At 50.8% G+C, this 12,434-nt stretch overlaps 1 protein-coding gene across 2 annotated transcripts in view; it reads right to left on the bottom strand.

The window, feature by feature from the left end:
- Nucleotides 1–6,685: 6,685 nt before the first annotated feature.
- Nucleotides 6,686–12,434, bottom strand: part of Ky (kyphoscoliosis peptidase) — a 47,765-nt gene continuing 42,016 nt past the window's right edge. For both annotated transcript variants that reach the window (XM_047565284.1, XM_047565285.1), the window contains one exon: nt 6,686–11,092. In XM_047565284.1, coding sequence (XP_047421240.1) covers nt 10,197–11,092 — 896 coding nt within the window. In that variant the 3' untranslated portion in view covers nt 6,686–10,196. The remainder of the gene's footprint in view (nt 11,093–12,434) is intronic.

Here is a 12,434-nt window from a genome sequence, read left to right as displayed (position 1 = left end):
TCAAGAATTCAGTCCTCCCCTGTTCCTGGCACAGACTGGGCACCATGACAGTGTTCACTGGGACCATCATTCTCTTCCTGGAATTGCTCTCCTTTGAAGTCAGACGTTTTCCTCAAGTCTGGGAATATTTGGAGGTCCTTCCATTTTTAAGAGTGAGATACTAAAACCCTGTGTTGACCACCTGTGACTGTGTAATGAACTCTGTCTGAGGGAGAACGAGGAGGAAGCCGTGATGCTTTTCTGTCCTAATCTTTAGTGTGTGGAAGACAGGATTTCTGTGTTGAGTTAGAGGCTGAAATCATTGACTGGTATAATTTTATGAAGGTTTTGTCACCTTTGGATCCTTTAGGGAACAGCACGTCAATATCATCATCATAATGCTGATGGCGACTCACAGGAGGGTGACTGGCGTTTTGGAGTACTTACCTTTGGGAGGGACTTTTCTGGTCATTGTATCACTATTAACTCATTAAATCCCTGTAAGAAACTTACATGGTAGGTGTAATGATTATCCCCATTTTATGAGTGAGGAGACCAAGATCAGGAACTTGCCAGAGTCAGGTGGGGTTGGCAGAGCTGGGGTAGGACCTGGAAGACCTGCTTTGGGGCCTGCGTCCTTCACCTTTGCTCTGTCCTGTCTGTTGGCAAACAGGGTCTGCGTCACAGGACTGCCCCAGCTGGAACTCTGCAAGGAGGGTCCCCAGCTAGCTGAAAAGCTTCCCCAAGTCAATCGATGTTTATAGAAGGACACTTGAGGCTTCAATCATACATTAATGGCTCCTGACTGCACAAGACAGCTTTCAGTCAAACGAGACCAGCGGCTAAGAGGCCATCTTTCCAGAAAGAAGCCCATTGGCTTCTTTCCTAAATGGACTTTTAACACTCTGGTTGAGCTTTAAAAAACATCAAGTGAAGCTTTTATTGCCAGTGGTTTCCCTCCCACGATCAGGTTAACAGGTTCGCTCCACTGAGTTTTCCTGGGAGGTGGAGAAGGGGATCTGATACTTATGACTGGGATCCACATTTGCCCAGTCCCGGGGGTGGGACTGCAAAGAACAAGGGGGAAGAGGTGGCCTCCATGTGCCTCCTTTTACTTCATGTTTTAATGATGCAACAAAATGATCGATGTTAACTTTCAGGTCTCCTTGGTGTCCACACATATATACAAATACGAATATCTGCAGTGTTCACCGGGCACTTCACAATCTCACAGTCATTTCCTTTTAAATAAAGCTTCCTCATTTTCTCTACCAATGTCCTCTGCTCCTGTTGGGCCTGCCAGGGGTCCCTCACTCCTATTATTCACTATTCACTCATCACATAGCTCGATTGTGCTTGACCATTCCTGGCTGTGGCTGCCCTTCTGTCCTCATGTCCCAAGCCTCTCCACAGTTGTCCCTGCCACCCTGGAGGGGAGTGTCCCAGCTTTGGTCCCTCCACATCCAGAGCGAAATGATGGCTGATTCCTTATGTCACGGAGGCAGTCAGCCGTCCCCTGATGGAATCAAAGCGTCTCGGCTCAGGGCAGGTGGATTCCCCTAGGAAGGAGGGCTCTCCTCTCTGCTCATGGCTTGCCCAAGCCCTGATTGTTTCCCGGAGGCAAACACCATGAGCCTTCCCAGCCAGGAGGCCATCTCTCTCTTCCTGTAAACACACATTCCCCACAGGGACAAAGGAGCTCACTGCTGCGCATCTACTTCTTTAGTTAGTTGGGAAAAAGAAGGAGATGACAGTTTCGGATCTTGTAACTCAACAGGCTTTTCAGTGGATGGTCATGTAAATAACCCAGTGATTTATGATTTCATTTTGGAAATGATAGATCAAGACACTTCGAAGTAGTGATCTCTTCTTCTCCAGGTACGGAAGCAGGTGGGCTCGGACTTCCTCCCTGGAGTGGACACCTGGGAGCTTCTGGGTGCTCAGGTGGGGATGTCCACCAACTCCTCCTGGAGTCCAGAGGGGTTAGGAGGCCGCAGGAGCATCCTGGGACCTGTGGTTCGGCACTGACTGGTGACAGACAGAGTGCCGGCTTGCTGGAGCCCTGCTCTCCACTGGTCTGCAAAATCCCCTTCCTTAGGGTCTCAGCCCTGATTTGGCTGCCTGCAAGTCAGGAATGGCCAACGCGGCACACCCCGCCCTTCCGCCCACCCCTGCTCATCACCACACTCTTTCCTGCTGAGCCCGGATGTGGCCTCAGAATCCTTCTAAACCCAGTGCTGAACAGCTAGACAGCTGGTTGGAGAGGTGACGTCCCTTCGTGGACCCTGTCCAGGTTTCCTTCTCATTCTCAAGTCCGCCAAGCTCAGCTTCCCCTGGATACACCAAGCAACTCCTAGTTCTTTGCTCTTTAATACTCAGCCCAAGCTGCTGCTTTTATTCTTTTTTTCTTTTTGTTCTAGGGATTTAACCCAGAGGCAATTTACCACTTAGCTACATCTCCAGTCCCTTTTTAATTTTTTTATTTTGATACAGGGTCTTCCTAAGTTGTTTAGGGCCTTGCTAAGTTGCTGAGGCTGGCCTCCAACTTGCAATCCTCCTGTCTCAACCTCCTGGGCTGCTGGGATTACAGGTGTGAGCCACAGCCATGTTCAGAGAAACCATGAGCTTTGAGTGTTCACTTGAGCGTTGTTTTTTAAATATCAACCGCCCTGGAGGTAGTCCCACCTGCTCAAGCTTTACCAGTAGAAAATACTCATGCCTTCTGGTCCTAATTAGATAAAGCTTTGCCATTTTTCAGCCCTTTCCTAAGATAACAGGTTCTCCTGGGGTCTTAGAAATTGTTTTGGTTTTTTGTTTTTGAGAAAGATTTATTGAGCTCCGGGTGGATGGGGATGGGATCAGCAGGTGCCCTTAGCTATATTTGTGTGTTACTTTGAGTTAAGCAGAAGTATCAAGTTCAGGTTATAGAATCTCCTTTGAACAGGGCAGGAACCAAAATTAAATAAAGGAAAGGCAATTCCATAGGCCCATTAATGGTCAAAGCCCTTGACCACACTCTACCACCCACCTCTGTGGGCAGGGTGACCACTCTTTTCTTGTCACACTGGAGTCCCGTATGAAAGCCACTTTCTGTAGAGTAAACCTGTGCTATCCTTTAAAGCCTCATCGATAAGTTTTGGCAGTGGGCTTGGTAGAGGGTCCCTCCATTCCTTGAAGAGCACCATTAACTTACTCTCCTTTAGTCTTCTCCAGGGTGGTTATTTCAGGTCCTCCCTCCACCTTCCCGGGGTGGTGGTCCCCCGTCTGAGAGAGTCCTGGTTCAGGCTGTGGCATCCAGAGCTGAGCAAAATGCTCCAGGGCCAGTCCTGGTAAAATGGGAAAACAGTTTGGCAGATGCTTAGTGACAGGCCGCTGGGCTCGGTCACTTCCCCGGCTCTGTCTTCACATTCATTCTCAGTTTTCCCAGTGAAACTCTTGCCAAGTTTCCAAAAAATCTTACTTTATGTCAGGAAGGAGATTCAAGGTAAATGTGTTCAAGGAATTTGTTATGGATGTGAGGTGTCCCCCAAAAGCTCATGGGGGAGACAATGCAAGAAGGTCAGAGGAGAAATGATTGGGCTGTGAGAGTCTTAACCCCATCCGTGATTAACCCCCTGATAGGGATGAACTGAGTGGTAACAGAAGTGGGGGTGTGTGGCTGGAGGAGGTGGGACTTGGGGGCGTGGCTTTGGGTATATATTTGTATCTGAGAGTAGAAACTCTGCTCTCTGATCATCATGTGAGCTGGTTCCCTTTGCCACTCTTCCACCATAATGTCCTGCCTCACTTTGAGCCCCAAGAAATGAGCTGACCTTTTATGGACTGAGACCTCTGAAACCGTGAGCCCTCAAATACAATTTCCTCCTTTAAAATTGTTCTGGTCAGATCCTCCAGGCTCAGCAGCAGAGCAGCTGGCTCGAACAGAATCGACCCAGCGGGCAGAACCTCCCAGCATCCTGTCATCCCAGACTTCTGCACAAAGAGGAGCCGCAGGTGAAGCAGGACGTGCAGACACTTCCCCACGGGGCTGGGTGGTGGAGGGCTGCTGGAGGTCGCATGGAAGTGGTGGGGATGGCCCAGTCCCTGAAGGCCAGGCACGGCTTCTCCACCACAGAGGAAGGGAAGGGTGTCAGCATGACAGGGAACAGCATGTGCTAATACAGGGTGGCGTGAGGGTCTGTGGCTGTGGGCATCTTGCAGTTGACTGACTATTCTAAGTCAAGAGAGGCTAAGTTGAGAAAGCACGGTGAGGCCAGAGGAGGGGCTGAGCCTCACTCTCCTGCAATGGGGAGCAACTGGAATGTTTTGAGTAAGAACGTCACGTGGGCAGATCCTTCTGGCTGTAGTGTTGAGGCTGTCCTGGGTGATGGGGGCGAGAGGTCAAGGGGGAAAGTAGGGAAGAGGCTGCTTTCTGCCCAACTAGTCCATAGGATCTTGAAGGTGGGCTCCTGGAGGGGGCTTTTCTCCAGCGCAGAGGTTCTGGAAAGAACTTGCTGATCAGCTGTCTCCGCTGTGGGCTGCGGCTACTGAGGTTCTCCAGCTGTTCATGCCTCAGGGCCTGCCTGAGCTTTTGAGCAGAGGCTACCTTCTACCCAGGCAGCTCCAGCCAGGGGCTGGGCATGTTGGTCATTTTTGCTCTGTTTGAGACTCTTCTAACAGGAGATCTATGCTCTGGGGCTCCACGTTGGGTTGGTTGGGACTGGGTGGGCTTCACACCACCATCTGAGGTGCTCTCTCCTTGGTCCTGCTCCCTCCCCTTTGATGTGTTGTAGGTATTATTCTTCAACACCATTTGCATTTCTACCTCTGTCAGCATCTATCTCCCAGGGGCCGGACTGGGGCACCTAAACACGTGCTCAGTACTGTTGTTGATTCCAGAGTCTGCAGGGGCAGGACCGCTGGGCCACGGGTGTGGATAACCTGATTTTCAAGGTGTAGCCTGTTCCCCTGCAGGCAGGGTTCCCTTCTGGGGCTCTGTCACCGTTCCATGCTGTACACCCCCACCCAGGAGTAAGGACCTAAGTACCCAGTCTATTTAGAGAAAAAGCAGAAGACTCGGGTTTTTCCTGGCTCCCCTGTTGAAACAAATTTTTCTTGAAGTCCTACCTTTTCTATCAGTGCCTGACCTAAATAATGCCTTCTCCAGAGACAGCGAATGTCTTTCTGGAAGACTTTCATGAAAACTTGTTTCAACACAGCCCAGTTGGCTGGTGTTCCCATGAGAGGCCACATAGATGGAAAGGGAACAGGTGGAGTTCATCTCATCACAGGGGGTGACCAAATGGCATGACTGAGACAGCAGGAGGACCCGGACTGTGGCAGGCGGGGGGGGGGGGGGGGGGGGGACTGCAGGTTGGGGGGGGGGAGGCAGGGGAGTGGGGGAGGAGGTCAGATGGGAGGTGCCTCCATAATGGATCAGATTCCATCACCAGGGGATGAAGGAGTCATTGGTAACCCCCACGATTCTGACTAGGTATCTGGGTAGATAAGGATGCATTTACTGAGTTGGGGGCGCAGCAAGGGTGGGAGGTAATCTGGGGGAGAGAGTGACTTCCATTCTGCATCTTTTCACTTGGAGATGCCTAGGCAAGGTTCAAAAGAGAGAGAGCCCAGGTGTCTTTTAGTTTTCTTTAGTTCTACATGCAAAATCAGAGAGGACCAGCATCCTGTCAGGGGCTCTTGCTTCCCCTGGTTCCTCTGCTGGGCTCTCTCCAGCCCCTTGCCCTCAGGCAAGAGAGGGGCCAGCAGCACAGTCTGCTGGGGGCTTGCAGAGCAGGCTCTTAACCCAGCGGGGCCCTTCAGATGTTCCGCAGCTGACAACCCCAGGCCCGGCGCCTGCCAGCATCTGTTCACACAGACACAGCTTCACAAACTCTCCGGACTGGAAGGGACGTTGGAGGTCATATATTCCAGCCTCTGGGTTGGTATTTTCAAACTGCCCTGATAATTTAAGAGTTCTTCCTTCTCTTGTGCGTAGTCCATTTCTTCTGACTGCCCCCGAATATATTGTTAAAGACATGGTCCACCTGTGGGCCTCACTCCCAAGGAGAAGTGTGCTTGCTGTGTCTCATTCTTGTGACTCTAGCAGCAAGGAACACAGCAAGCCCAGATCTGGGAACACAGGTTCTTTCTGTCCTTCACACTACTGCTACGAGAATGGTCTCCATGGTTACAGCAGCTTCTCAGAGGTGTCTAGATTTTCATTTTCTATATTCTCCTAAATGTCTAATTTATGAATAATCTGTTTAGGTAACCCACTGGAAAGTTCCTGCATGTATATGAATATCGAGAAATATATATTATGTATTCAAAACCAAAAAAAGTAGGTCGACAGGCATTTTTGGTATATATATATTTTTTCTCCCACTATAAAAAGAAATTTGGATTGACTTAAAAAATTTCAAGTTAAACAAGATTCAATGAAAGAAACATTGCCTTCATGTTCTTCAAAGGCACATAAGCCAAAAAGGGGTAGGAGCTAACCTAATTATGTTTTCTTTAATGTGGAATAGTTATTTGCCTGACATTTGATTTGCATTCACCATCACATTCAAATGGCTGGGACATTGATTTTTTTTTTTTCTCTGTTTCCTTTGAACATGAAAGTGTTTTCTTGTTTTTTAAAAATTTTTCCCCCTTATGAGCACCATGATAAGAATGGATCGATAATTACATTGTTGGATAAAAATGAATATAAATTTATTGGAAAATACCAGCAACAATGTGGGAACAGCATACGCTACAGCCACCGGCCCACACAAATCAGTGCGCACGTTATGAGAAATAATCAGGTCTCCAGCTACTTATTGCAAATGAAAAGAAATGATAAGACCTCAGAGGAACCGCGGATGCACGCCACCTTTGAAAACTTTGCCATAGCGAACGATGGGGCAATACCGCAGCGGTGGGCAAACCGCATATTGCAAGAATTAATTGGTTTAGAGAGAACCTAATCCTTCCAGCGAGCAGGGCATCTTGATCTCTGGGCCAGTGGGAAAACTTCTGCTTTTCAAGTCTTTTGAGAAGAGAATTTCACAAACTTTTTTTGGCAACGTGTTCTTCCCAATTGACAAGAGGAAATAGTTCTTTATGTCTAGCCTGAATCCCTCATGCTTCAGTTAATCGATTTATTTCTCTTTAATCTCAGCAGGCTGTGAGGCGCTGTCCTGGTGGAACAATGTAACATATGGGGGGACTCGCAATGATCACAATCGGATGGAAACAGAGGCCAGCTGTGCTCCTGGCACTTCTGAAACAAGCTGAAAAGAAGTTAATTGCAGTTGTTGTTGTCACCCCCCTGCCCTACCGATCCCCCACGCTCTGAATCCTGGCACCCATCCTGGAACTTTCCGGAAAATGCTCTGAGTTTGATCAGTTCGGTGCTTCACTGGCATAGTAATGAGTATGATCAAAGCTGCCCCATCCAGTCCTATGTCCATGGTTTCTGTTGCAAGAAGGGATTTCCCAGCAAAACACTCTTCATTTAACCACAATCTCTTCTCGCCACGCCAGGCAGTCCCTCAGCCTCCCCTCACAGCTTGCACATGGCAAAGATGGGCTCGCTGCACACACGCGAAAACGCTGAGAAACCACGAGAAAAGCACCCAGTGATTTTAACATAAACACTCGACACTATTTTTCAAGTTTGCCTATAAAACCAGGGGATGCATTTCCCCCTCGCGGTTTGCAGCGCCGGCAGCTCCGCACCTCGACCACCAGGTGGCGCCCGTGCCATTCCACCGGCGACTGGGACTCGTGGAGCAGGAAACAAAGATGGGGATTTGAATAAAAGCCTTCAAAATGCAATCCCGAATTTCTAGCTTGAGCAGCGTGCGTGTAAAAATTCATGAAGATTGAATTTCGTTTCATGTATTTTTACTTCAGTGAAAAGAAATGCAGGTGATTTTCTGACTGCGCCTACAGCTGTCTTTACAAAGGGGGTGCCTGGTTAAACGAGGAGGGAGGGGCATGTGGATACCCCGCGGGTGCTCTGAGAGGCGGGGCCTCCCTCCCTGGTGCTGGGGACAGCTCCTGTTTTGCTGGGTGGCATCCTCTACATGCTCTAGAAGATAGGGCTAGCTGTGGTAACTTACACTGCTTGCAGAGAGTGACATGAGTCACAGAAGGCACTTATTATTTTGATGAAACACAGCACACTTCTTTCAACCCATAAAATCAAAGGTCTGAGAAAAGGCTGTTTTCAGGGTGTAAAAACTCCCCTTGTTTCCCTGTGGTGGTGCACAGTGGTTAAGCCTCCTGGTCCTTTGTGCATTTTCCAGGCATGAGTGACACGGTGCTGGGTGGCAGACCCTGTCAGAAGATGCTGGACACAGGCCAGGTCATCTCAGCCTCCCAGGGAGGATCCATCTGGTGGAAGTTGGGCACCTTGTAAGGAGGCTCTGGGCCAGGTCCACGCTGGGTGGCAGTGGGAACCTAAGTGGGAGGGGCCTCAGGGATGATGGACTGGAGTGTTGGGAGCCGGGAACTTCAGACAGGCCTGGGCAGGGGAGGCTGCTGCCCTCTAGCAGGTCGCCCACCCTGAACTCTGGATGTCTGTGACTGGGCCCCTGAGTTCACCTCTGTAGCCCCAGCATCTGGCACAGTGCCTGGCACTTACCAAGTGCCCCATGAGCATTTGTGAAATCCACACCCGTGGGGATGAAGGCAGAGGACCTATGAGCATCCCCTTCCTGGCTGGCTGTGGCTGCTGCTCAGCCTTGGGGCACGTGAAGCGACCATCAAGGATTGGTGTTAGGTAGTGTCAGCTCTCAGGGACTGGGCTTCTGAGAGAGGCAGGAGCAGCAGAGTCGAAGAACCCAAGAGTGTGTCCAGGGCCAGGACTACATTGTAGTGGCCTCATGGGGTCTTTCTCTGTCCTTCTCTCCCTGCTGCCTTGCTGGAACCAACTTTTCCTCTGTTGCCATGACAATGTCAGCCTCAGTCACTGCTGAGGATCAGCTGGGCAGCTGGACTTTCTGGGACAGGCCTGAGCAAGCTAGGGGTCCTGAACTGTCCCCCAGAGAAGACAGGATTGGCGAAGGAGACAGGTGTGTGTCTCATCTCAAAGAAAGATAGGAAAATGGGGTAAAACTTTTTCTAAGATAAAGAACAAAAACTGCTCCCAGGGCAAGTAGAGGTGCCCCCAACAGAGTTGAAGAACCCAAGTTCAGCAAGGACTGAACTCTGGCTGTGCAGCGGGAACTCTGGGGCAGGAAGCAGCCTGTTACCACCTGAGTCTCCTGAGCACTGCTGATGTAACCTAACTACTCGTTCACCCTATCTCCCTACCCAAGCACTGGTCTCTACTTACGGTTACCAGCAAGGTTCCCAAAAGACCCAGCAGGCCTCTGGAGGCTTCCTGGGAAGGTAAGGCAGGAACCTGAGGCGCAGGCTCAAGAGGGCTGGGAGCAGCCCCAGGCCTTAGGCCAGATCATCTGCCCCAAGTGCTCATCAGGAGCCTCAAGTCAGGCCTCTTATAGCCTCAGACTCAGGGTTGCAGGATTGCAAAGCCATCTTTCCATCCTCCGGTCCCTGCCCAGACACCCCTGAGCAGTGCTCATGGCTGCTCTCTGTTCTCTGTCACATTCCTGACTACTGGCTGGGACTGAGGAAGCATAGCCTCTGGCCAGTTGGGAGTTGGGTACCTTCCTTTCCACACCTTCTTTATGCCAGGGCTCTTGAAGAGCAAGAAGTGGTAAATGAAGAGGCAGCGGGAAGGCACGAAGGTCAGACCCAACACTCCCTGGTCCGGGAGCTGTGGAGAAACACTGTGCTAGTTGGAAGGGGTTCCACGATTCGGGGTGACAACCTGGCAAATCCTGCTCCTCTGGAGTCCCGAGGAGAATTCTCTAAGTATTATGCAGAAAGCTTACAGCCTGGACAATAGCCCTGCTGTCCCACGTCAGCCCTGCGACAACAACGGTAGCGTTAACACAAGAAGGGGGCATGGGGCACGGGGTTACAGTTCACAGGACCTTGGATTTACATAGCACCGTTATATTCTAAAAGGCCTTTGCCTCGGTCCCTTCAGCAGTGGCCCCACTGAGGGAAGAAGCCTTTAGAACACAATTATCTCAGCACCTGCAGCAGAGCAGGGAAACTGAGGCAGAGGCCTAGAAGTGATTTTGTGCAGACCCAGTGGTGTCCAGGGCTCTCTGCACTCCCTCCCGGGCAGGGCTGGCCAGGGCCCTTGGAGGGTGTGAGTGGGGTGCAGGCCCTCACTGGGTGTTCACTTTGTACTTCAGGATGTAGGAGTAGAAGTTGTGGTTGGCGTTCTCTAGCACCATGACGTAGACTTCCTGGCAGCCGGCTGTGCTGCAGCTGCCCTCCCAGTAGCCCTCGTGGTTCAGGGTCAGGGGCCACGTGTCCCGTCCCTTCACCAGGGCTTTGGCGATCCCATGCAGCTTCAATTTGAATGGGACATTCCGGTTAGCAGGAAGCACACCGGACAGAGGCTCCAGCAGCTCATTGTCCTGCCCCCAGTTGCCAAAGCACTCAGGGAACATCGGCCAGTTCACCTTGGTGTTGGCACAGCACAGGAGGTAATTGAAGACAAAGACGTAGTTGCCTGGTTCCTGCCTTTTCTTGACAAAAATCTTGAGGGCAAATTTGCCGGCATGGGGAAGGTGGACTTTCAACTCTGTCCGCTTCTCCCGGTGCAGCTGGAAGATGTAGCGGCGCTGCGTCTCCTCAGTGATTGGGCCATCGTCTCCGTGTAGGGAAGCCAGGACGCTGATGCCCTCCTCCACACCAAAACTGATGGAGCAGCGCCCATCGCTGGTGTGGATGATGGGGTCAGGGTGGGAGGGCTTCACAATGCCCATCTGCTCGGAGAACCAGCTGGGGCCCACGGGCTGGTGAAGCTCAGCCGGCAGCTGGACACCCAGGTCCACGTAGTTGCACTTGATCGTGTATTCCAGCACTGAGCTGTAAATGTCAGAGTTGCCTTTGGCGAAGATCTGCAGCTTGTGGGTGCCCATGGTTGGAGGGTACACCTCCAGCTTCATGCCGTTCTTCCTGAGGCTCAGCAGCCCATGCTCCTGTTTGCCATTGAGCATAAACATGAATAGTGTTGGGGCACAGCTCTCAATGGTGATTGTGGCCTTTCCATTCACTGTGGAGAGAAAGTCAGGGGTCAGGTAAAATGGGTCCAGTGTGTGCTTGTGTGCTGGTAAATACTTAGCAGTTGACTCTCTGAGGAAAAAAACCCAAACTCTGACTTATGGTGTTTGCCCATTTCTGTGGTGTAAATATTTCATCAAGATTGACTTTAACCAATTGATGTGATGTTACTGAACATGGTATATATAAGCCAGCTGCAGCACACCACTGGAAGGGTTCCTCTACCCACTTTAGGTAGATCTTTTAGAGAGAGCTCAGAGCAGGGGTCTCAAGAAAACTCTGCCCCCCAACTGTATGTGCTCCTCCCACTCATTTGATTCATATTAGATGAAGGATGCCTAGAAGCTTGGCCTGGTTCCACAGCAGGGGAGAGGATCAAGGGGCAGAAAGGGCATCATCTCCTCCAAGTCTCAGATCTCGTTTTCATACCACTGCTTCCAGCATCTGTTCATTATGGCTCAACAGCTGTCATGTCAACATGGTCCCCTAAAAACTAGTCAGAAGGGCTTCACTCTTGGAGACTGTGCCCAGAGGGTGGGGGTGAGGTGCCTCTGCTCTCCCACTCCCTCCCCATGCTTCTCACATAGGCAAACCTGAGCCATGTTTCTGGAATGGGACCTGGAAGACACAGTGTATGCACCTGAGGGTCTTTTGCATCCCCTCTTCCTCTGTCTTTTCCCTTGCCCTGATTTTTTTTTTTTTTTTCGGGTGCTAGGGATCGAACCCAGGGCCTTGTGCTTGCAAGGCAAGCACTCTACCGACTGAGCTATCTCCCCAGCCCCTTGCCCTGATATTTTTAACTCCTCTGTCCAAGTCACTGTTTTAAAGAAACAGGTTTTTGTTTTTTGCAGCCCACGAGGACTCACCTACCTGTCCTCCCTGGCTCCCAGGACCACAGGGAGGGGCAGTGACTTCTCTGGGAGTCTGGCCTCACCCTCTCTGAGAAGTTGGCCTCCTGCCCCAGCCCCAGCATCCTCCTGAGCTCTGTACATGGATAGAGACAGGCCATCTAATCCTAGATCACTGTGAACGCTTCCCCCAAACCTGGCCAGGCCTCACCTTAAAGGCCCAGCTGTAAAGAAACCTGTTCTGAACCCTCAGGCAAAGCTGAGTTCTCAGGAAGCTTCTCTCCTGACCCTGGCTCTCTTCAGAGAACTCATCACAGTTGTAATTGATTATGTGAACAGTTTTGTGTAATGTCCATTCTTGGCTGGGCTGTGAGGTCTTTGGAAAGGGCCTGTCCCATTTCCTGCCATGTTGCAGAGCCTGGTCACATTGCCTGGCCCAGCAAAGGTGTTGAATGGCTGGGAAGTCTTAAGTGAAGGACTGTCCAC

The sequence above is a fragment of the Sciurus carolinensis genome, chromosome 9, assembly GCF_902686445.1.
Source record: "Sciurus carolinensis chromosome 9, mSciCar1.2, whole genome shotgun sequence".
In the NCBI taxonomy this organism is placed as follows: Eukaryota; Metazoa; Chordata; class Mammalia; order Rodentia; family Sciuridae; genus Sciurus; species Sciurus carolinensis.
The sequence above is the reverse complement of the archived record's forward strand: the minus strand, read 5'-3'. Positions and strand labels throughout refer to the sequence as shown.